Source organism: Sinohyriopsis cumingii, chromosome 2 (genome assembly GCF_028554795.1).
Source record: "Sinohyriopsis cumingii isolate HCF-2022 chromosome 2, ASM2855479v2, whole genome shotgun sequence".
Lineage (NCBI taxonomy): Eukaryota > Metazoa > Mollusca > Bivalvia > Unionida > Unionidae > Sinohyriopsis > Sinohyriopsis cumingii.
In genome coordinates, this window is record NC_142962.1 from 157,521,406 (window position 1) to 157,546,837 (window position 25,432).

At 42.8% G+C, this 25,432-nt stretch overlaps 1 protein-coding gene across 1 annotated transcript in view; it reads right to left on the reverse strand.

Annotated features, from left to right (window-relative positions):
* The window catches only part of LOC149806176 (aquaporin-8-like), a 35,333-nt gene that overhangs the window by 4,654 nt on the left and 5,247 nt on the right, over positions 1-25,432 (reverse strand). The window contains exons 2-4 of the mRNA XM_089951089.1: positions 2,909-3,035; positions 1,513-1,724; positions 805-954 (exon numbers count right to left, since the gene is read on the reverse strand). Coding sequence (XP_089807215.1) covers positions 805-954; positions 1,513-1,724; positions 2,909-3,035 — 489 coding nt within the window. The remainder of the gene's footprint in view (positions 1-804; positions 955-1,512; positions 1,725-2,908; positions 3,036-25,432) is intronic.

Here is a 25,432-nt window from a genome sequence, read left to right on the forward strand (position 1 = left end):
ACTGTAAGAAAACTTCAAATGTTTTCAAATGTTTATTCCAAGAGAAATGAATATCGAACAATCAATTTTAGTTTTATTTATTTTTATGGTGAGTTGCCATTACTCAGATTATCTCGAGAGTAAAGTTAATGTTAAAGTGCTATCTCTGCCAAAATAACCGTTATTGGCGTACAAAAGTATCAATATCTTTAGGTATACAATAATAGAATATTCGTAATACTTTACATTGAAACTAATACCGTTCTGTCATGAGTTCTAAAAAACGTTTACACATCAGTCAGAAAAAAAGAAATAAAGAAAGGGAGGATATGACTATCTTTTTCTTTATTGCTTATTATAAACTTAAATTGTAAATATTTGCTAACTGCTAGCTAATATTCACATGTAAGAGTGAGAATTAATTTAAGTGGTGCAGTTATTCTTACTATTCTCGATTATCAAACGGTACATGTCATCCAGTTGAGCGAACACATCATCTCATATTAAATTGTTCTAACATTAAACTTTATCTCTTTTAGACTACATGGTGGTTTCGCTTAAAGTCAAATAAATAGCCAGATGGTTCGAATATAATAAGAAAGTCGGTTTATGTAATTATCACGTGTACAAAAAAAAACAACTGCATAACGGTTTCGCTTAATGTCAAATAAATAGCCGATAGTTCGAATATAATAAGGAAGTCAATTTATGGAAATATCACCAATACAAAACGCCATCATGATGGCTTTGCTTAACGTCAAATGTATAGCCAGATGGCTCAATTATAACAATTAAAATGAGAAAGCAAATTGATGGAAATATTACCTGTACAAAAGGCCAGCTATAACTCCTCCAAGCAACGGACCCACCCACCACACATAGTGGTTGTCAAATGAGCCGGACACTGCAGTAAATGATACTATAGCCGGACCCAGAGCTCTTGCGGGATTCATAGAGGCTCCTGTAGTCGGACCCCTAGTCAAAAAATTAAAGCGACTTCAGTACAAACACTAGAATAAGGCAATGACGCCATGGAGATAGAAGAGATGCGACTGCCTGCGCTCAACTAATTTGTCTATGTATATTTTAAAGTTTAGACAATAATAATTCCTCCAATTGTGTAAATACAGTTGATTTCTCCGTTCGTAAAATATCTCAAAGAACATTTGTTACGCACGCATTTGGGGGCAGGGAAGATTCCATCAGAGTGTGGACATAGGCTGATCTGTCCGACAGAAATAGTCATAAAGGGTCTTTACTATTCATGGCGTGTCATTTCCTTCATTACAATTAAGCTCCTCATTAACATTTATATTTCGCCTCGCACAGCGTGCTACGATTTTTTCCCACTCGATCAAGGATGAGCATTTTCAAATATGTTTATTAAGCAAGCATACATGTTTGATGAAAATCCGTTTATTGAAATTCGGATTCCTTCATCATACCATAAACCTTAACTCAGAAAGTCTTCTTATTGTGGATACTACCATTGTAAAAAATGATGTAAAACGAATACAAAGATATCATACACACCCTGACATAATGTCCACAGCTACTGCGAACCCGATGGCAAGTGGTGCCAGGTTAGACTTGGTTGTCCTGTTGACGGCGCTCATAAGGACGGTGAACACAAGTACAGTTGTCAGAATCACTTCCCCAAGGATAGCCCAGCCGGGATCGACCCCCTTACCTAGAGAGTGACTACCGCCTTTAATTTTGATATAGATATCGGATGGTAATACTGCCTGAAATGTTTTCAAAAAATGTTTGTTAACAATAGGAACGATTCCATCCTTGATGAGAACTGCCCCCTATCCAAAAAACAAAGGTTACCTTTGTTTACCACTTTGTAACTACAAAATACATACAATAACCCTAAAACCGGATCATTTTGCTAGATATAATTTTCAAAGAATTTCATGGATCTCTTACAAAGGCAAATATTTGAAGAAAACAAATATAGGCATCTTTATATATCTGACAGCCGAACCATCTTGTATGTTTTCTACGGTCCAGCAAACCGAAATCTCACCAAAAATATCAAATTTACAGTGTTATGCAAAACCAAAAATATCTACTTTAAAGTGTTATGCAAGTGCAAAAATATTCACTTATAGCGTTATGAAAACTCAAAAACATTAACTGTACAGCGTTATGCAAATACAAAACTATCCACTTTAGTGTTATGCAAATACTAAAATATTCACTTTACAGTGTATGCAGATACCACAATATCCACTCCATAGTGTTATGCAAATACAAAAATATCCACTTTACAGTGTTATGCAGATACCAAAATATCCACTCTACAGTGTTATCGAAATTCAAAACTATCCACTTTACAGTGTGATGCAAATAGAAAAATATCTGCTCTACAGTGTTATGCAAGTAGAAAAATATTCACTTTACAGTGTTATGCAGCCACTACAATATCCACTCTATAGTGTAATGCAAATAGAAAAATATCCACTCTACAGTGTTATGCAAATACAAAAATATCCACTTTACAGTGTTATGCAGATACCAAAATATCCACTCTACAGTGTGATGAAAATAGAAAAACATCCACGATACAGTGTTATGCAAATAAACAGATCTGCATTGCAGTGTTGTTACTGAATAAAATTTGGATCACACAGAAAAAGACAAATCAACTTCAGGCAGCGTTAATTCGTCAACGAACAAACAAAACATTCTAAAGACTCAATGTAATATCTAACAATCAATGAAAGCAACTGATTTTGTCGCATGCAGTCGAAAGTATGGTTTCTGTGTATACATTTCTTTCGCGTGTGTATTTGAAATTTCAAGTTTGCTAGTATAAATAAATAAGCATTAAATTTAAGCTGGTCCTAATTTTAGCTGCTCTTTGATATTTCTTTCTTGAAAAATAGTAAGCTTGTTTTCTTGCTCTAAAACTTTATCTTACCCTTACGAAAGCCGCACCAAGCAGACCCCCAAGCAACTGCGCAATAAAGTAGCCCAAAGCAAGCACTGGTTTGATGGCTCCAGCTAAGGTAACGCCCAGAGTCACTGCCGGGTTGAAATGACCGCCACTGGAAAAGATGACCGGGATGCTAATTCGTCTTATGGTCAGTCATTTCATGAAACACGATGCAAACCATTCGTAGGTGTCCAGAACTAATAATGTGGTGATCGTGTGTTTCTTAAATATTTTACCGCCAGTCTTCACATTAGGTAGCAAAAAAGATCTCTTAATGCATTATTCTGATTTAACTGTGATACAGAAGTTTCTTTTCCAAGCGATTGGAATTATTTTATCTGTGTCGTCTTCGTATATAACTACAACTCTTAGGTAAAACAAGGAATAAAGGCTCTTCAACATAAAAATCTCATTATAGTTGAAGACCCTTTTTTCTCGTGTTGATCACTTATGCGCAGTACAGAATATCCAAATTCAATACATTTAATTTGCATTAAGTAACCCAATTTCTTTGTTTACAGCTTAATTGAAACATTCCCCCCAAGCTGTATTTGAGTGACGCTTCTTGAGATGCAGCAGTTCATAATTAATCACCTTTTACGTTTGTCTCTACGTTAACATGTTGCAACAAACACAAACCGGAAGCCGTGTCTTATTCTAATGCCATTTGCTAAGTCAGATGACTAGAAGCCGTGTTTTATTCTAATGCCATTTGCCAAGTCAAATGACTGGAAGCCGTGTCTTATTCTAATGCCATTTGCCAAGTCGGATGACTAGAAGCCGTGTCTTATTCTAATGCCATTTGCTAAGTCAGATGACTAGAAGCCGTGTCTTATTCTAATGCCATTGGCCAAGTCAAATGACCAGAAGCCGTGTTTTATTCTAATGCCATTGGCCAAGTCAGATGACTAGAAGCCGTGTTTTATTCTAATGCCATTGCCAAGTCAGACGACTAGAAGCCGTGTCTTATTCTAATGTCATTTGCTAAGTCAGATGACTAGAAGCCGCGTCTTATTCTAATGTCACTGGCCAAGGCAGATGACTAGAAGCCGTGTCTTATTCTAATGCCATTGCCAAGTCAGATGACTAGAAGCCGTGAGTAGTTAAGGGGGGCACTTTACGGACAATGGGAATTAGCATTACAGACCCCCCTGGGTTAGATTACGGACAATGGAAATTTATCATGGCGAAAAATCGTGGGTCAGATTACGGACAAGGGGAATTAACATGGCGATAAATCGTGGGTCACTCTACGGACAAGGGGAATTTAACATGGCGATAAATCGTGGGTCACTCTACGGACAAGGGGAATTTAACATGGGGAATAGTTTGGGCTTGTTTAGGGACAAGGGGAATGGAACATGGGATTTTTTTCTTTTTTTAAAAAAAAATTTTTTAAAAAAGGGGTAGGCAATTCAAAGACTATCTCTTTTCGAGAAATATGGCTGGCCCTGAAAAGGGCCTTTGGTTTATGTTAATATGCCCTTAACATAAAGGGCATTTGCGACATCTTCTTGTCCTCAAACTTCGTCTTACAGCAGGGCCGTACATCAGAGTCCTCTTGAGGCAACCTTGTCTCTCTATATAGACTCTTCTTATCCACAGGCTGCTGCTGGTCCTGTGGACAACGGTCCACTTGGATCGGACATACATGAGCATGTCCGTCCTGAACATCATTGTTGACACAAGGGTTGAAGATTCAACGTCGGTCCACATGTTGAGGCTCCTACAATAGGTGAATCAATGCAGTGAACTGCGCTTATTTATAGGGACAGAAAGGATTGAAACGGATTGAGTTCATTCACCAATCCGAACACGCGTTACAGAATTCAGTCAGCCCGCATCCAATCCGAAGAGAGCAGTCTGTGACGTCACGTAGTCTATATAGATTCGCTAGCGCTTGTGTGCAGTCAATCTATGCGACAGTGATTCAACATGACGGAAACTCAGAAAACGATCCAATGGGGTGCACCAGCAGGGGAGACCGCCCAAGGGAACCCGGACTTACTTTCAGAAGAGGTGAATTGGGATTTTGTCGATTTTCTCTCCTCGCAAGAATTTGTTCCGGAACCTTCGTTACCTTCTTCATTACCGCAAGTGGAGAATTTTAGACAGAGACAGAAAGAAGAATTGGAGAAATTTATACAACGACAAAAGGAAGCGGAACAGGCTTTTCTCTTACAGCAACAGCAACAAGAAGAAGAAGAGGTAAGAAAAAAACAACAGCAAGAAGAAGTAGCAGCAAAGAAACAAGAGGGTGAAAATCAAACGGTCACGGTACTGTTGGACATTTTAGCGGAGTTAAGAAGTCTGAAACAAATGTATCAGACTTCTTTATCACGACCGAAGAGAATACGACCTTCCCGAGCTAAACACGTCAACCCTGTGACTAAGCCTACCGTACCACCCTTAGTGATTTCAACCCAATCATTATCATCATTACGCAGTCCAGAAGTAGGCCTTGGCCGTGGCAAAGGCTTAAGGCAGTTAAAATTGATTGCTTAAACTCACCCCTGCACCATAAAGAAAAAAGGCCCTTTTCAGGGCCACCCACATTTCTCGAAAAGAAATACAATTTCAATTTGCCAATAAGTCACAAATAAACCCCACCCATTTTACCCTTATAGTACGTGTCTGTGTATGAGTGCGTGAGTGTAGCTTCTTATTTTAAAATCAAAACTCAAAGACTCTTACCTTATATCATTCATTTATTCTTTTCTCCATTTTTTACAATCCAATTCACAATTCACAACTCAACACTTTAATAAAAAGTTCATTGATTTTTTCTTTTCTCCTTGTTTAGTCTCTCTGTTTTTTCAATTTCTTCACCGTCACACTCTTTTCCTCTTCTTCCTCCTCGCTTTCTTCCCTTCTTCTTTTTTTCTCCTGTTTCTTTTTCTTCACCTGTCTTCTTTCTTCCTCAGAAGAATCCCTCTCTTCCTCTGAAGAATTCCTCTCTTCTTCTGAAGAATCCTTCTTTTCTTCTGACTCCTCTTGTTTCTTTTTTGGGCAATCTGGAGACCAATGTCCTTTTTCTTTACAATAATAACAGGTATCTTGACTTTTGTCTTTTTTAGTCCCTGTTTTTGTTCTTTTTTCACGGTCTGGACACTCTGAAGACCAATGCCCTTTCTTCTGACAGATATAGCAAGTATCTTGACTTTTATCTCTAAAGGAAGGAGAGTAGTCCGTAGGCTGGTCTGAAGAGAATTTTCTAATGACCCCTCGCAAAGCTCTGACGAAACGTTCCATCTGGTTAGTCTCTTCCATCGTTGTGCTCGGCTTGAGAGTGAAATGAATAGTGAAAGGACAAGACACACACCCTTTTATATACGCTGGTCTGCTATGACTATAAAGTAGCTTATGGTGTTTGAACTTGAGTCATTTGACTTTTTGATTTCAAGATGAAACGATCCCATTCATTCGAGAAGAAAGAAGAAGAAGAAGAAAGAAGTAAGAGGCAGAAACGTGATCTATCGCCTCGTACCAGGGCTGAAATCTTGGCACAAATTCATGCCAGTGATTTTGAAGAGGACATGAGTGAACCAGAATTTGAAACCTCTAAACCAAGTTTACCACCCTTAGTCAACCCTGAAAAATACTATTCCATTCGAGAGACGGAAAAGCGCTCCTCTAGAAAATTTAGAACCACGGCTTACAAATACACGGTGAAGTTTAAAGATTTCAAGTCCGAAGTGCCGTTAGAGAAAGCAGAAGGGTTCATCACCGGAGTGTGGGATTCTCTGCTCACTGCACTTAAGCGACAATGTCAACCCAAAGAAGACGATCGCTTGAGACTTTCCATACAACACGACGGTTTGAAATCCCCTGTTTGGATCGAGTTTAGCACCCCTGCAGAATTGACTGCTTCCAAAGTCATGGACAAGATTCAACACGTACAACAATCTAATGATCAGTTTGACATCACCGATGGTAAAGCCACACTGGACATGACCCACGTCTCTCCTCCTCAAGGGACAGGACGCAAAAAGATGTTATTGGTGGACGACCTTCGCAACACCAAAAAGAGTCTCGTCCGAATTGACAACCCTCATGACCAGATGTGCTTAGCCCGTGCCATCGTGGTGGGACGAACCTATGCCAACAAGAACGACACGGTAGAATGGAAAAGAACCTGGGACACTATTCAACGTTCCGACCGAGCCAAACAACGAAATGAAGCAGAACTCCTGTTACAACAAGCCGGACTGCCCAAAGACACACCCTGCGGCATTCCTGAGATGCAAAAATTGCAAGATGTCCTAGCTCCACGATACACCTTGAAAGTGCACCCTCAAGAAGTGCGCGGACCTCTATTGTTTCGAGGGCAAGACTTTAAGGACGGAAAATACATTCATGTCTATTATCACGATGACCATTTCGATACGATTACCACTATCACTGGATTCCTGGGATACAGTTATTACTGTGAGAAATGTGACCATGGTTATAACAATCGAGAGCAACACAAGCATTGCGGATCGAAATGCACAGGATGTTTGGCCTCTTCACCCTGTCTGAGCAAAGAACCAGTGCCTTGTTCAACTTGTCTGCGCACGTTTGTCAGCCCAACCTGTTACCAACAACATTTGAAGACGCAAGGTTCACAGAAGAAATGCGCTTGTCAACTGCTGAGATTGTGCTCTACGTGTGAACAAGTCATACGTACCAATAATACCAAGGCACACGTATGTTCAGGAAAGAAAAAATGTCACATTTGTCACCGCATCGTGGACTTGGAACACCAATGTTACGTGCAAAAATACCAACCCCCACCAGAGAAAGAGGACGGTCACAAGAAGAAAGGCAATTTCATCTTTTTCGATTTCGAATGCATGCAAGAGACCGGCATTCACATTCCTAATTTCTGCGTGGCTCATCGAGCGTGCGAGAAGTGCATTCAAGAACCTATCTTCAGTCATTGCCCTCACTGCAGCAAGATTCCCGGAGGACGTGAAAAAATCTTTCGGGGGCCAAACACGTTAGCCGATTTTGCCCAATGGGTCTTAGACCCCGTCGACAAGACGTGGAGCCAAGAGGATATCGAACGTTACGGAGATTGTCATCGTCATGCCACGGTGATGGCTCACAATTTCTCCGGATACGATGGACAGTTTCTTTTGAGGTACTATACGGAACAAGGCACCGAGCGTCCTAAAGTCACTTTGAACGGAGCCAAAATCATTTTCATGCAAGTGGGACAAGTACAGTTTAAAGATTCGATGAGTTACTTGGCCATGCCTTTGAGTCGAATGCCTAAAACGTTTGGAATGACAGAAATGGCTAAAGGGTACTTTCCACACTTTTTCAATACGGAAGCCAATCAACACGCCGTTCTACCCCATTTACCTGAGGCTCACTATTACGACCCCGACAACATGCGTACCGAACAACGAGAAGCTTTCTACGCTTGGTACCAGGCTCACGCCTCAGACCCTTTCGACTTTCAGGAAGAAATGCTAAAGTATTGTCGTTCCGACGTGGACATTTTACGGCGTTGCTGTGGAAAATTTCGAGAACTGTTCATGGAACACGGAGGGGTCGATCCTTTGAAAGAAGCTTGCACCATTGCCAAAGCGTGTTCCTTAGTGTACCGCCAACGATTCATGCCTGAAAACACCGTGGCTGTCATCAGCCCTCAAACGACCCACTTTGTCAAACGTCAATACTCGGTCAAAGCCTTACGCTGGTTACATTACTTGTGTGACAAGGAAGACAAGTGGATTCAGCATGCTCGCAACGGAGGGGGCGAAAAGACCATCGGAACGTATTCGGTCGATGGCTGGGACTTAGAAAACCCCAAGATCGTGTACGAGTTTAACGGTTGCTTATTTCACGGATGTCCCGTCTGTTACCCTGACCGTGGCACTAAAAATCAGTTTTTGCAACGAACCATGGAAGACTTGTACCAGGACACTTGTCAGCGGCGCCTAAAGTTAGAACAGCAAGGATACCAAGTGGTGGAAATGTGGGAACACGAATACGATCACCGTTTGAAAACCGATCCCGAGTTTAAACACCTCGTGGAAAGTTACCAGTTCATGGACCCGCTGAACCCGAGGGATAGTTTGTACGGAGGAAGGACCAATGCCACCTGTTTGCTGTACCAAGCCGACGAAGAGAAAGGAGAAGAAATCAAATACTTGGACGTGTGTTCGCTGTATCCCTACGTGTGCAAATATTGTCGCTTTCCTGTAGGGCACCCGCAATTGCTGACGGAACACATCGACCTGAAAAACATTCGACAATACGAAGGCTTGATCAAGTGCAAAGTTTTGCCTCCCACGAACCTATACCATCCCGTCTTACCTCACCATTGTCAAGGCAAACTGATGTTTCCCTTGTGCCGTACTTGTGCCGAAACGTGCAACCAAGACCAACCTTGTCAGCACAGCCAGGAAGAACGGGCCTTGACGGGAACCTGGGTCAGCGTAGAATTGTTCAAAGCTCTGGACATGGGATACCAACTGTTAGAAGTGTACGAAATTTGCCACTTTCCCAAGACACAACATTACCACAAGGGTGACCCTACTCAGAAAGGCATTTTCGCCGACTACGTGGATGCCTTTTTGAAACTGAAGCAAGAAGCCAGCGGCTATCCTTCCTGGTGTCACACTCCCGAAGACCAAATAAAATTCAAAGAGAAATATTACGAACAAGAAGGCATCACTTTAGACCACATCGAGAAAAACGAAGGCAGGCGATCGTTTGCCAAAGTGATGTTAAATTGCTTGTGGGGTAAAATGGCACAACGCCCGTGTTTACCCAAGACGGAATATTTGACAGAACCTTCCCGCTACTTTCAGATGATTCACGACAAAACCAAATTCATGAAACACGTGGACGTCGTTCGCGAGGATTTGATCTTAGTCAATTACGAAGAAGATCTGGACTTTGTACAAGACGACCCCTTTGGAAATGTCATCATTGCGGCTTACGTGACAGCCCATGCTCGCTTAAAATTGTACGAAGCTTTAGAACTGTTAGAAGAACGCGTCCTGTACTTTGACACGGACAGTTGCATTTACATCCATCACCCGATTCAACAGCACCCTGACATCGAAGGAGACCGTTTAGGAGCCTGGACAGACGAGCATCCCGACGACAAGATTTTAAGTTTCGTCAGTGGCGGTCCCAAAAATTACGGCTACGAATACCGGGACAAACAAGGAGAAGTGCACACGACGTGCAAAGTGAAAGGACTGACTCTGAATCATCGTACCAGTCGAGTGGTCAACTTTGGGGTATTGAAAGAAGCCTTGCAATCGGAAGAGGATGGAAACTTTAAAGTGACCACTTACCAACCGAACAAGATTGTACGTTTACCCACTCACCACATCGTCAGTCGACCTTTGGAAAAAGTTTATCAAATCGTGTACCAGAAGCGAGTGCGACTTCCCAATCATTTCACCTTACCGTACGGTCACGTCGGTATTGGTCTGTATATAAAAAGGAACCCTAGGCAAGATCGATAGTTCATTGGGACTACCAAGACCGAGCGAACAAGATGAATACTTTGAAAGAGACATCGTTCCAGTTTGGGGATTGTATAAAAGTTGTATCTTCCTCTAGTGTGACTAATACTGGATGGATAAGACCCAGGCATTGCGACGGAAAATGTCCAGAAGGAAACTGCGATTGTCCATGTGGTTACCATTGTAATTGCGTAACGGAGTTTGCAGACGAGTGCGATTGTGAGCCTTGCGATGGATACGATGCTGTACGTTGTGACCTGAGCGATGCCGTAAAGCATCATGGGAACTTTATTCTCACTGCCCCTGTCATGGAAAGTGATGCTGTGCGTGTCAAACCTGAGGGATGCGAAAGTGATGCCGCTCGTCCTCTTAGACATTTTACCGGGTTTAAAGGGGAATGTTCACCTTCACGTCTACCCCCCTACGGATGTCATCCAGCCTTGAGCAAACTCCTACCCATGTCACTCAACCCTCATCGAAACGAACCTGTGAAAAACGAATATTCGTTTCCTGTGCGTTTGTCGGAATACTGCGACTTTGAAAATCGTCTTCAATCGTTCAAAGGAAAATGGCCAAAGTATCTGGGAGGACCGACCCCCGAAGAATTAGCCAGAGCCGGATTTTTCTACTTGGGCGAAGGAGATAAAGTCAGGTGCTTCAGTTGCGATGTGACACTTCACCACTGGGAACCGCAAGATTCGGCCTACGTAGAACATGCTCGATGGTCACCGAATTGTCATTACTTACCCTTAGTGGGACCGAGACATTGAAGTAACTTCTTACCATAATAATAATCTGTTCATGGATACTTTACAAGAGAACATTCGTGCTTTGCCTGTGGAGTTGAGAGAACGCATTTACCGAGAGCTGGTCAAAATACAAGTGAAACGTAAAGAACAATTGCATCCATTACGTCACCGGTGTTTGAACCACTGGTACCTGAAGGCTATACAAGGATTGATTCAATTGAAAGTGTTCCATCGGACAGACATTGATCAACGATCCTCTAGTTTTAAAAAGGATTGGTTTGGTATGGACGATTCTACCTACATCATTGTAAACGTACTGCATCGAATTCCAGAGGAAGAGTTAACGAATTACCAACATCTTGAACACAATGTCAACTTAGTGAAAGAGGAAACTTCTGAACGAATTGTAATGTGTAGATTAGTGACTCAACGATTTAAATTCGACACTGAAGTGAAACCATGTTTGTGCAAAGAGTACATTTCTTGTGTCAGACCAAAGAGGATTTAGTATGACCTATTCATGGATACTTTGCTAGAGAACATTCGTGCTTTGCCTGTGGAGTTGAGAGAACGCATTTACCGAGAGCTGGTGAAAATACAAGTGAAACGTAAAGAACAATTGCATCCGTTACGTCACCAGATCTTTAACCACTGGTACCTGAATGGTATAAGAGAACTGATTCGTCAGAAATTGTTTCAGTGGTCAGACCTTGTTCAACACTTTGAGTTAGTGAATGATCGAAATGTTCATTATTTTGGTTCTTTCGAGATTCACCTACAGCAATACATTGAGGAAGACAAGTTAAAGGATTATCAACATATTTTACGTGGAATCTACTTAGAGGAAGAGGAAACTTCTAAACGAACTCTGAAGTTTCGGTTACAGTATGCAAGATTTAGATTCCCTACTGGAGAACGAAGATCTCTGGCTAGAAAGTACGTGTATTGTTTCCGAAACAAAGAGACTATAAAAACAGGCTGCCATGCCACGACTTATGTCACATGTCATCCAACAGATTCCGTGGAAGGAACTCAATGACCATATTCAAACCGTGGATCATTACCATCGATTATTACAAGAACTGTATCCATTCAATTTGGGACGACAAGTGGTGTGTGTCTTAGTGACTTGTTTTTTGGGATTTCGTTTACCAGCCGATTCTTTGTGGACTCTTTACGATCAGTACTTACCACCTCCATGGCCTTAAATGGTCACGAAAAACTCCTTTTGCTCAAAGCCTTGCGTTTTCATCTGGATACTTCTCGACCTCTACGGGAAAAAAAGATTCGTCAACTTTTAGCTACCCAAGACGTGTATGACGATGTGTGTGTAGCTTGTGACTTACATCCCCATTGGACAGATGTCCGTGCCTGGAAAGAATGGGATTTTGAGGCTTGGACCCAAGAAGTGGCCCAGTATGCACGAGAGTTGTTCAAGGAAAAAAGTTACTTTTCAACCCGTGTTAGTGACGGTGCCAGAAGAACCCGTCACCCAGGACAGGACTGTCGTGGACAGACCTGAAAGACCCTTTCGGGAGGACACTTGTGTGACCTTACCCCCTGTTGAACTGGTTAGAACATTACCCAAAAGATGTGATTGTTGTACAGACACTTGTGTTTATTCCACGTTCATCGTTATCATGTGCCTTTTATCCTTGTACTTAAGCCTTTGGCTTTTATGTATTTTTGTCTTTCGTATTCATGTTTGATAAAAAAACATTCAATAAACGTGTTCTGAAAAAGTATATAAACTCTTGTCTTGTTCGTTTTCGTGTCACAAGTGACATTTCTCACACCATGGCTACCTCTACTGTCTCTGCTCCCTCTTCCTCTACTGTCAAAGTCATCGACGAACACTTAGATCGTGCCAGTTGGGAGGCTTTGTATCTTCGCCATCCCTTTAACATGCTCATTGCTGGACCTAGCGGTTCAGGCAAAACCGAATTCGTCAAACGTTTGATCGAACATAAACATCATTTGATCGATCGGCCCCCTCAACGGATCGTGTGGTGTTACAAAGAGTGGCAATCGGCGTACAGCCTCTTGCGAGAAAGTCAAGGCGATTCCATCGTGTTTGTGGAAGGCATTCCTAAAGAAGACGACGGCATCGTCTCTGACTCCCGTCAAACCCATTTGGTCATTTTCGACGACATGTTAGGAGAAGACGAAGAAGAAATTAAATTGTGGTTCACGCGCAAAGGGCATCACCGTAATGCCAGTGTCATTTACATCACCCAAAATTTGTTTCAACAAAGTAAAGCCCATCGCACCATCAGTCTCAATGCGCATTACGTGGTCTTGTTTAAAAGCCCTCGAGATAAATCGCAAGTGCAAGTCTTAGCCAAACAGTTAGGAACGCCTTGGCTGACTCAGGCGTACGACGATGCCACTCAAACGCCACACGCCTATTTACTCGTCGATTTGAAACCTACGACCCCCGAGGATTTGCGATTTCGTACCCACTTGTTTCACCACTGGTGCCAAGACGGAGGGCCTGTCCTGTACACGTCTCCGTCCTCGACTTCATTTCACTCCCCATCAAAAAATCTATAAAAACCTCAGACCCTTTTTCGTCTGTCTCACACAGTGTGAACATGACGTCCCTTCAGTCGCATCTTCCCGTCAAATTGATTCGTGCCTTGTATGGCATCAGTCGAGAAAAAGATCCACAAACACGAGTCCGTGTCTTAGAAGCTAGTCTCAAAGAAGTCTTACGATGGTTCACGGTGACGGCACGTCAATTACTCCAAGGAATCATTCAGATTCCTCATCAAACCAAACGCTTTTTCGATCGAAACAAAGTCGCTTTGGTCCAACTGGCCGATCCCCGCATTGACACTCAAACCAAAAAACAAATCATTTTGAAACCTGGAGGGAGCGGTACTCTAGGAGGGGTCATCATTCGCTCACTCTTAAGATGGGATCCTAATGCCCCCAAAGTTATCCCCAAGACAAAAGTCCAACGAAGCCCCAAGAAGAAAAAGAAAAAGACCAGGTCCCCAAGAAGAATAACTTCTCCAGTGGCAGGACCCTCCTCTTACCAGACACCACCACCCCGGAAAAAGAAAAGAAGCCCCCAGAAAAAGAAACAGAGAAAAAGTCCCCAGAAAAAGAAAAGTCCACAGAAGAAAACTAGTCGCAAGAGAGGCACTTCGGCCAGGACGCAACCTTACACTCGCAAACCACGACCTGCCACGGCAGTGACTGCGTCTCCGGCATCCTCACGTTCATCCACTTCTCCGTTGATGACACCCAGAACTGAAGAGTACTTGGAGACGTTGATCACACCAAGAACTTCTCCGTTGATGACCCCCAAAAGAACTTCCCCAGTGGCAGGACCCTCCAATTTAGTGGCAGTGGCTGCTGCTCACAAAGTACCTTCTCCCAAAATCAAAGTCCAAGAAAGATCGGGCATGTTACAAAGTTTACTGGATTTGTCCAAGGAAGAACTGGCTCGATTTAGTCCGTTGCGTACCCATGCACGACGTGTCATGCCTGTCCTCAAACTGATAAAACGTAAAGACAATCAGTGGCGACGCGTTCCAGTATAAAAAGAGCCTGTGACCAAGTCGGGGTATCAGTGAACTTGTAAAAAAGATGTCACCTCCAAGAAGCCACAAAAGAAAGAGACAAAGGCAGACGCGTCATCCGACAAAGCGCTTAGCCAAGCATCGACATTACCCTAAGAAAAGACACAGTCGTTCCAAGAAAAAGAGGCGTCAACAAAGGGGAGGATTCCTTGGTGATTTTGGGAAAAACATTGTCACCTTTATGACAAAGCGATAGTCCCAAAAAAAAGATAAAAGGGTGTGCGTTAAGTCATCGAAGTTAGTGTCTGTTCGGTGAATGTCCCGGAACCCACAAGCAAAAATGTCACCCTCCAGAAAACCCCAAGTAAAGAAAAGAAAAGGACTGCCACCACGTTTAGCTAAACATGGGGACATGTTATCTGTCCTGTCCAAAGCTTCTTCACCCCTACGAAAAAAACTCATTCAAACGGCCTCCAAAGAGGTCATCGATACCGTGTGCGAATGTTGTTTGAACGTTTTGAAAGGCACGATCCCTTTGTCCAAACACCAGAAACAATGCTTAGGCAAACATCGTCATGTTCTTCGCCAAATGGTTCGAAAGAAAATTCCCATTCGTCAAAAAAAGAAGATGTTGGTCCAACGTGGAAGCATTTTACCTCTCTTGTTAGGCCCCATACTGAAAGGAGTCTTGGGAACCATGTTGGGAGGACTGGTGGGAGCAAGATAAAAAGGCCCTCGGAAGTCCCAAGATCTCAGAATCGACCCCTGACAACCCATGGAAGGACGAAAACTAGCTTTAGTGCCTTACAAACGATGGATGGAATACCATCGATGGCAAGAACAACGCACCCCGCATTTACCTCCCAATCCCAATTTGAGCGAGATGTCCCAGTTACAACACGAATTGCAATCCTTGATGGATCGCCAAGATTTGTCCGAAACAGAAAAATCGCAAAAGTACGGTCAACTCTTGCAACGACTGCAACTCTTTCACCAGAAAGCTTTAGACGAAACAGCTTTACCCACTCTGAAAGATTTTAAGACCTTGATGAAAAGTCCAGCACCATCATCATCATTACCACCACCACTACCATCCCCAAGGGTCACCAGAGATGCTACCCCACAAAGACCTGAGGAAGAAGAGATGCGCGAAGTGTTTCAAACACCGTCAGCAGCTCCCATTTCGAGTAAGATTGCAGCATCCTTGTTGACCCCGTCCCCCACACCCCAACGAGAAGAAATGAAAGCTTGGGTTAAAAAGATGATGTCCACGCCTCCTTCGACAGAAGTGAAAAAGAAAGAAGGGAAACCAGAAGTGAAAAAAGAAAAGAAAACCAAAGCCATTCCATTGCCACCTCCACCACCACCACTACCTTCGACTTCTACTCCCGTAGCCCATCGGACACGTAAATCTGTTTCCAGACCACCCTTTCGTCCCACCCAAAGTAGCATCACCGAAGAGTGGGTGACTTATTAACACACCAACACAAAATAAAAAAATGGAAAAAGTCTTAGCCAGCATTTACTACGATCCCTCGCATCCTGCAGGTTACGCAGGAGTTCAAAAATTGTATCGTGCTGCCAAAACGCGACTGAAAAGTCTCCGTTTACCTCAAGTGCAACGATGGTTACAAGAACAAGCTACCTACACTTTACACAAACCCATTCGACGCAAGTTTGCCAGAAGTCGCACCCGAGTGGAAGGCATCGATCATCAATGGCAAGCCGATTTAGCCGATGTCTCTCATTTGGCCAGCTACAATCGTGGCTACAAATATCTGTTTTGTGTCATCGACGTCTTTTCCAAATTTGCCTGGGTCGTGCCCTTGACTTCCAAATCCAGCAGCGAGTTAGTGCGAGCCCTGCAACGAGTGTTGAAACAAAGTGGCCGTCACCCTCTTCGATGGCAAACGGACAAAGGCACCGAATTTCTGAACCAAGCTTTCCAAAAAGAATTAAAGAAACGTGACATTCATTTTTTTACCACCGAGAATCCCGAAACCAAAGCCAGCATCGTGGAACGTTTTCAACGCACTTTGAAAGAACGCATGTGGAAATATTTTACGCATCACCACACTCTGAAGTACATCGACATCTTACCGCATCTGGTGCAAGCGTACAACCAATCTTACCATCGAAGCATCGGACGTGCCCCGCAAGACGTGACTCCCGACAACGAAGTGCTGGTGTTCGAGCGCCTGTTCGGTACGTCCCCGACGAGGGCTGTCCCCAAGAAAAGTGGAGAGTTAGCCGTAGGAGATTGGGTGCGCATTGGCAAAACCAAACGCACTTTCGACAAAGGTTACTTACCTAACTGGACGACCGAATTGTTTCGTGTCACTGGACGAGTGCATGGCCGTCATCCTGCCGTCTATAAATTGGAAGACATGAACGGAGAAGTACTCAAAGGAACGTTTTATTTGCCCGAGTTACAACGTGTCACCAAAAAAGAAGACGACGTGTACGACATCGAAAGCATTCTCGAACGCAGAACCCGTAAAGTGGGCAAACGACGTGTCAAAGAAGTCAAAGTACGTTGGAAAGGATATCCACCCAGTTTCGATTCTTGGATCGACGCTTCGCAAGTCATCGACTATAAAAAGAAGAAGTGACCATCATGCCCTTTCACACAGCTGACGCAGCTACGTCGACCACTCCTCCTTCTTCACCTAGTTCTTCTGTGCAAGATTTACAAAAACAACCCTTGTGGGTGTGGTGTGGAGAACGTGTGCCTAAAACGCAAATCGTCTTTTTCTGCCAAATCTTCGTGGTGTATTGTGTCATCGGGGCAGCCATCGCCAATTTGAGTTTGCAACAAGGAGACAAACAATTGTGGACCATTTTATTGAGCAGTTGCATCGGTTACCTGCTTCCCAATCCCTCCCTGAAATTCTCCTCGAACGGGAACGTTGTGTCTAGTGCCAGTGCCAGTCACCACTCCAACAACAACCACAACCAGAACCCCATTTTGGGCGGAGACACGCCTCTGACGTCCAGTAACCCCTCGGACAACCACAGAACTCTGGAATTATGAGTCACCAAAACCAATTTTACTTAACCTTACCCAGTGACAGTTCCATGGAGGTGTTTCCCAAGAACACGTTGTGCTGTTACACGGCCAAATTACCTCAGGCCATCCCCTTAGATCACGAAGCCCATTGGGAAGTGGCTTTAGTGGAAATGATTCACCCGACCCAAGTCCTCAATGTCCTTCCCAATCAAAATACATTTGATGTGGAAGTTCATGACGAGCAATTGAAAAAGCACTTGAATAATGTCAAATATGACAATAAAACCTATAATGAAAAAACTCAAACGTGGACCTACCACTTGTTGATTAACCCAGGCTATTATTTTAGTGGTCAACATTTGGTCAGCACCATAAGCTCCAGGTTTAATGTCGTGTTTCTGAAAGCTTTGGAGCTTGCCCAAAAAAAGGTCACCATGGAGTACCACAAAGCAGCTCGTCGCTTCTTGATGAAAATTGAGCCGAGTAAAATCGTGTTCATTGTATTTTGTCCTGAATTGTTTGACATGTTGGGCGGGAACATGGAGATGAGGAAGAAAGTAGAAGAAAAAAACGAATTACCAGTCATTTCTGACAACGATTCTTTTGCCAGGTATTTTCGTTCCCCGGTAGAACTGAACCAAGGACTGAATTTGATGTTTGTGTACTCCGATGTGGTGGAGTACAACGTGGTGGGACACACCTCCGTACCGTTACTGCGTGTCATTCCTTTCAAAGTGGATTCTGCCACAAACGCTGACGAGGAAGGTGGAAACACTTATCACGTCCACCGCGAATTTGTCCATCCTCACTATTTGCCTGTCAGCAAGTCGTATTTGGACACGGTCAACATTACTATAAAAGGAGATTTGGGACAAAATATTCCATTCACCAAAGGAAAAGTCACGGTGAAACTCCATTTTCGAAAACGGTTCTCTCACGACTCGTAAGTAAGTCATGTATCCAGTGTACCGAGGAGTTGCTCGACAGCGAGGACACGGTTTAGGAGATATGTTAAAATCGGCCTTTCGTTCGGTGGCCCCGGTGTTGAAACCGATGGTGACACGCGGATTGCACGCTTTGAAAGATGCGGCACTGACACAAGGCAAAGAATTTCTCCAAAATGTCATCATCGACAAACAAAACCCTAAAGAAGCCTTCATGAGGGCAGGCAAAAATGTCTTGCTGCAAACGGGCAAAGACATTTTGGGTCGCCGAGACACACCTATAAATGCCCTGCACGCTACCGAGTCAGGCATTCAGCAAGGACAAGGCAGAAAGAGACGACGAAGAAAACACCCTTTCACCAGACTTCAAGCTAGAAAAGCCAAGAAAAGAAGAACCGTTCGAGACTTAGACGTTTTCGATTATTGAGACACAGAAAAAAAATGATGCACCGAGAGTCATGTGCTTGTTCCAAGACGGAACTGGATATGTTTGCCATGCCCCCCACCATGATGACGATGCAAGAATCCCAGTGGGTGGAATTTCATCCCGTCTCCTCTTTGACGGATTCCGCTCCCATCGAGTTCGAAATCAAAGGACAACCCGAAGATTACATCGATCTGAATAGCAGTTACCTGTATTTGAAAGTCAAAGTGATCAAAACTGACAACACCAATCCTGGAGCCAATGATAGGGTAGCGCCCGTCAACAATTTCATGCATTCCTTGTTCAGCGAAGTGGACTTGTACTTGAATAACAAACTGGTCAGCAGCAGCATGGATACTTACCCATATCGTGCCTACTTGGAAAATCTCTTGACGTACGGAAAAGAAGCCAAGAATACTCATCTGGATGCTTGCGTGGTATGGAAACCTGACACGGCAGGTGCAGGCACGTTTAGCGACACAGCCCTGACAGAAGATGACAATCCTCACAACGTGGGGTTTAACACACGTAGAACTAAAATTCTGCAAGGGCGAAGTTTAGAACTGATGGATCGTTTGCATTTGGACATGTGGTTACAAGAAAAGTATTTGCTGAACGGAGTGGATATCCGCCTGAGACTGAATCGCAGTAGTGCTGCTTTCCATTTGATGGCTAATGATGCCACTTACAAAACCATCATTCAAGAAGCCAGGCTCTACGTGCGTCGCGTAGAAGTGTTACCTAAAGTAGGTAACGACATCAGTCAGACGTTGAGCAGAACGACCGCCAAGTATCCGATACGACGCGTAGAAGTGAAAACGTTCACCATTCCTGTTGGACAGCGATCCATGATCGAAGATCATCTGTTCCAAGGGCAGTTACCCAAACGTTTGATCGTTGGTATCGTCAGGAATTCAGCTTTCAATGGACTTCACAACGAAAATCCTTTTGAGTTTCGACACTCTAGCGTGTCCAAAATCGAAGTCAGTCGCGACGGCAAGACCTTGTGTACACGACCCTTTGAGCCTAACTTTGCCCAGAACAATTACTTGAGATCGTACTTGTCCCTGTACGAAGCCACGGGACAGTTAGGGACCAACACCAGTCACGGGATTACGTACGACGATTATGTAGGAGGCTATGCTTTGTGGGCTTTCGATTTCACTCCAGACCAAGGCAGCGACGAGGGACATTTCCACCCTATAAAATCAGGCCAGATTCGTGTGGAAATTCAGTTTGCAAACCGAGACCCTGCTGATCCAACGTTGAACGTCATCCTGTATGCAGAATTTGACAATACGATAGAAATCAACAGTTTGAGAGAAGTCATTCTAGACTATTAGAAAGCCATGGAAGACTGTTATCCCTCTTTACCTAGTGGAGAAACTTTGGACATGAAATGTAAGGAGACTGTGGAAGAAGAAGTGATCATGATGAAGTCAAGATGGCCAGAACAAGAAGCCCATTTAGTCTCCTGTTTTGCCAAACACTTGGTCGACAAAATGACGGAATTGATCAAGAAAAATTGCTATGGATGTCAAAACGATCATCCCAGTCAAATTCAACACGATAAATGCCTGATGTTAAGTCAAGAAGAAAAATTGGACGAGTATCTGGACGAAGCTTGGAGTCTCATCTCGAACAAAGACGTGTTGCACCAGTGGTATAAAGACTTGCGTGAACATTCTTGTCCACCATTAACCACTCAAGAGATCCATCGTATCGAAGCTCTCCTGAATCAGAGTGAGGAAACAGAACGAATAACCGTTTATTCGTCAGACATTTTCAAGCAAAAAGTCAGAATCGAATTGACGACTTATTATTACCTGTGAAGAAGAAAAAAACACAAATCAATGGATACCTGGGAACTTTATTACCTTTTGAACCACAGTTCGTATACGGCTTCTTGGAATCATGTCGTCTGTGCTAAAGATGAACTCCCTCATCGCAAACCTAAAGACCATCAAGCTTATGTGATCAACACGGACGACAGTCATCTCCCAGGAACCCACTGGGTAGCCGTCTACTTTCCTCAAGAAGGATGTGTGGAATATTTCGATTCGTACGGATTGCCCCCTTTGGAAGACGATATCATCGACTTTATGAGAAGAAATGCTCAAACCACCCGATTCAATAATGTGAAATTACAAGGCACAGATTCCTTGGTGTGTGGACAGTACTGTGTGTATTTTCTGCATCATCGCAGCCTGGGCTATTCCTTAGAACATTTAGTGACTCATTTCGATCCTCGTTCTTCTGCTAGAAACGATGTGAAAGTAGATCGATGGTTTTGTGACCATTATGCTTATCTTTTGTCTCAAGCTAGGAAACGTAGTGTCCATCAATGGCCTAATGATTTCCAACAGTGGAAATCACAATTTCATTCACAACGTTGTCAGCCCTGTTTAAAGTAGATTGTGCATTGAGAAAAAATGTTTGTGATTAGAAAAAAATGGTTAGATGTTATAGTGTTGGATTATTGTTAAACATGTTAGAGTTGTTGTTTAGTGTTAAGTGATTTTTGAATAAAAATGTTGTGTTTTGAAAAAATGCTTTTGTCTTTTGTTTAGCTATAAGAATGTTGGATTGATGCTCTTTCATTTCTTACTATCCCTCTCATGACACTCACTGAACGTTGCGACTCGAAAACCGTGTGGGGGATGTTTTCCTTCACGTCCGCGCTTTCACTATAAGAACCGGGGTTGTTTCCAGTCTAACCATCCATTGTCGACTCATCCTCCTAAGAAGATGTGTTCCAAACTAGCCAAGCTCAACGAAGCCTACGTGAATTTGCATAGGGTCAGACACAGGCTGATACCGAAGCCAGAAGAAATAGAGAATGTGAGAATGTTAAAAATCACTGAAGACCTGATAGAAGAGCTCTTCAGAGAAGAAATGAACAGGGAAAAAGAAGAATGGACAGAGAAGTACAGACTTCAGAGACAGCAGCAACAGCAGCAACAACAGCAACAACAGCAGCAGCAACCTGAACCTGACAGAGGCTTTGTCGATTGCCGTATCGACACCAAAGAGTTCTTCTTCTCTTTCCGAAGAAGCAGACCTATCGCCAGAAAGTCTATCCTCAGAGGACATCGCATTCTTAGAAACTAAAAAAGATTGCCATAGCAAAACAAAAAAACAGCCCTTTTCAGGGCTACCCAATACTCTAGAAAAGAAATAACGATTGATTTGCCAATGTGTGTAGGTAGAGTAGTGTGAAAATAAACACTAACTCTTTCTTAAAAAATGTGAGGGTATGTGTTTGTGTGTTTGTGTGATTGTGTTTGTAAGTGATAAAGTAAGTTGGTGTGGATAGTAGATTAAAATGATGTTTTTTTTTTTTTGGACTGTTTGAGGTGTATATTTGGGGTTAGATTGGATTGCCTTGCGTATGTGGATAGTCTATTGAAGTGATTTATAAAAATTTTTACAATAGTGATGGGTAGCATAAAAAAGTGAGTGAGTGTTTCTTTTAGGTCCGCGCGTTGTTGTTTTTTTTTTGGTCATGATCTAGGTAAGATGAATTTTATGTTATTAGGGGGATGTTTTCCTTCACGTCCGCGCTTTCAGTATAAATTGAAACTCGTTCGGCAGTCCAGCTACCCTTGTTGATTGATCAACACCAAAAAATGAACGCGAGACTTGAGAAACTGTTGGAGCTTCATGTGCATCTGGAATATGCCAGGCGCATATTAAATGAACTGGCCGCGGAAGCCATTGTCGAGGAGGGAAGGATAAGAGAGGAGGAAAGAAGAAACAAAGAAGAGGAGGAGAGAAGATATAAAGAAGAAGAAAGAAGATATAAAGAGGAAAGAAGAAACAAAGAAGAGGAGGAGGAAAAGGAGAGAAGAAATTTCAAAATCCCAGAGAGCGAAAATTGGGATTCTGAAGCGACATATCCTGCCTCTGCTCTCTCCCCCCAAAAGGTAAAAAGTAACTGGGGGATAAGATGTGTATGTGGCGCCAGGCCTGGAAGGTGCCACCATTAACCAGGTGTCCATGAAGTTCCAAACAAAACAGCCCTTTTCAGGGCTACCCAATACTCTAGAAAAGAAATAACGATCGATTTGCCAATGTGTGTAGGTAGAGTAGTGTGAAAATAAACACTAACTCTTTATTAATAGTGGAAGTGTATGTGATTGTGTGTTTGTGTTAGTAACTAATAAAGTAAGTTTGTGTGAATAGTAGATTATGGGTTTCTTTATTGTTTCTTAGCGTATGTGGAGAGTATAGTTAGGGTTATATTATATGAAATGAGAAAAGTGGGGATGTTTTCCTTCACGTTCGCGCGTTGTTGGGTCATGATCTAGGTAAGATCCATTTTATGTTTTTTAGGGGGATGTTTTCCATCACGTCCGCGCTTTCACTATAATAACCCACAGTGTTCGTCGTCAAAACCATTCTGCAAAGAATAAAAAGAAGATGGCGTCAAACCAAATCGACAAAATACAAACCTTGCAAGACGTTTTAGACAACTTAGGAATAATGGAACAGATGCTATTAAGACTGGTTGAAGACCATTATTCCTATAGTCCCCATCGTGTGAAGATGGAAATTAATAACTTAAGGAAAGCAAAGGACAAGATTAGTGGTGTCATGAAAGAGATTAAGGAGGAGAAGGAGGATGAAGAGGAAAGAATAAGAATACGCAACTGGAACGAAAAAATTGAAAAAGAAGAAGAAAATGAAAAGAGGAAGAAAGAAGAGGAGGAAGAGAAGAAGAAAGAAGAGGAGGAGAAGAAAAAAAAGAAAGAGAAGAAGAGTGTAGGAGATAAAATAAGAACTTGGTGGAGGAAAAGAAGAAATTAGAAGAAGAAGAAAACCCAAAGGCCCTTTTCAGGGCCAGCCATATTTCTCGAAAAGAGATAGTCTTTGAATTGCCTACCCCTTTTTTAAAAAGAAAAAAATCCCATGTTCCATTCCCCTTGTCCCTAAACAAGCCCAAACTATTCCCCATGTTAAATTCCCCTTGTCCGTAGAGTGACCCACGATTTATCGCCATGTTAAATTCCCCTTGTCCGTAGAGTGACCCACGATTTATCGCCATGTTAATTCCCCTTGTCCGTAATCTGACCCACGATTTTTCGCCATGTTAAATTTCCATTGTCCGTAATCTAACCCAGGGGGGTCTGTAATGCTAATTCCCATTGTCCGTAAAGTGCCCCCCTTAACTACTGCCGTGTCTTATTCTAATATAATTTGCTAAGTCAGATGACTAGAAGCCGCGTCTTATTCTAATGTCATTGGCCAAGTCAGATGACTAGAAGCCGTGTCTTATTCTAATGCCATTGCCAAGTCAGATGACTAGAAGCCGTGTCTTATTCTAATGTCATTTGCTAAGTCAGATGACTAGAAGCCGTGTCTTATTCTAATGCCATTGGCCACGTCAAATGACTAGAAGCCATGTCTTAATCTAATGCCATTGGCCACGTCAGATGACTAGAAGCCGTGTCTTAATCTAATGCCATTGGTCAAGTCAGATGACTAGAACCCGTGTCTTATTCTAATGCCATTTGCCAAGTCAGATGAAGATATTCATTTTCGCCGGCTTTGTTGCATTTTATCAGAGTAGTGGTCATATTTTTCCATTAGTTTTTCGTTTCGGGAGTTGCTTGTTGTCCATGTCATTGTTTTCAAAACATTTAATCTAAATAGGTTTATTGTTATTGTCAACAATAGCAATTCCTGACATATACTTGCCTAACGTGTTTCCGATGACATTTCTCACAGGTGCACGCGTCTTTTCAATCTAGTTTGCATTCTGTTTTTGAGAGAGAGAGAGAGAGAGAGAGAGATTTGGATTTTTAACGTAGCTTTAGCAATGTTTCAGTCATATCGCTAAGATGTCTGCAGCGTAGCAGTTTATATTGATGTCCAGCACTGGGACATCATGCCGCAGACATGCAGTATGATGTCCCACCCAGACACATTATCCTGACACCAGGCCGACCAGTCCCTACACTAACCTCTTAGTGCTGAACGCCATGCGAGGAAGCTGTTAGGACCATTTTTTATAAGTCTTTGGTATGACTCGGCCGGGGTTCGAACCCGTGACCTCCAACATCGGAGGCAGACGCTCTTACCACTAGGCTATCAGAGCGATACGCAGACTGGAAAGTAATGCTGGGGGTGCTTAATGGCTGGCTTTTTAAGGGGGAAGTTTTGAGTCAGTCACGTTCGACCGCTTTACTGCTGTCATATTTCCCAATTATACATTTAACGTGGATAACTGATGACTCAGTTATGGCTGAAGAAACAAATTTGGTAACATTATTGTCATATGTTTTCTGCTGCCGCTGTATGAGACGGCAAATTTGGCAACATTATTTTCATGTGGTCTTCTGCCGCTGTATGAGACGGAGAAGCCTTAAACATCA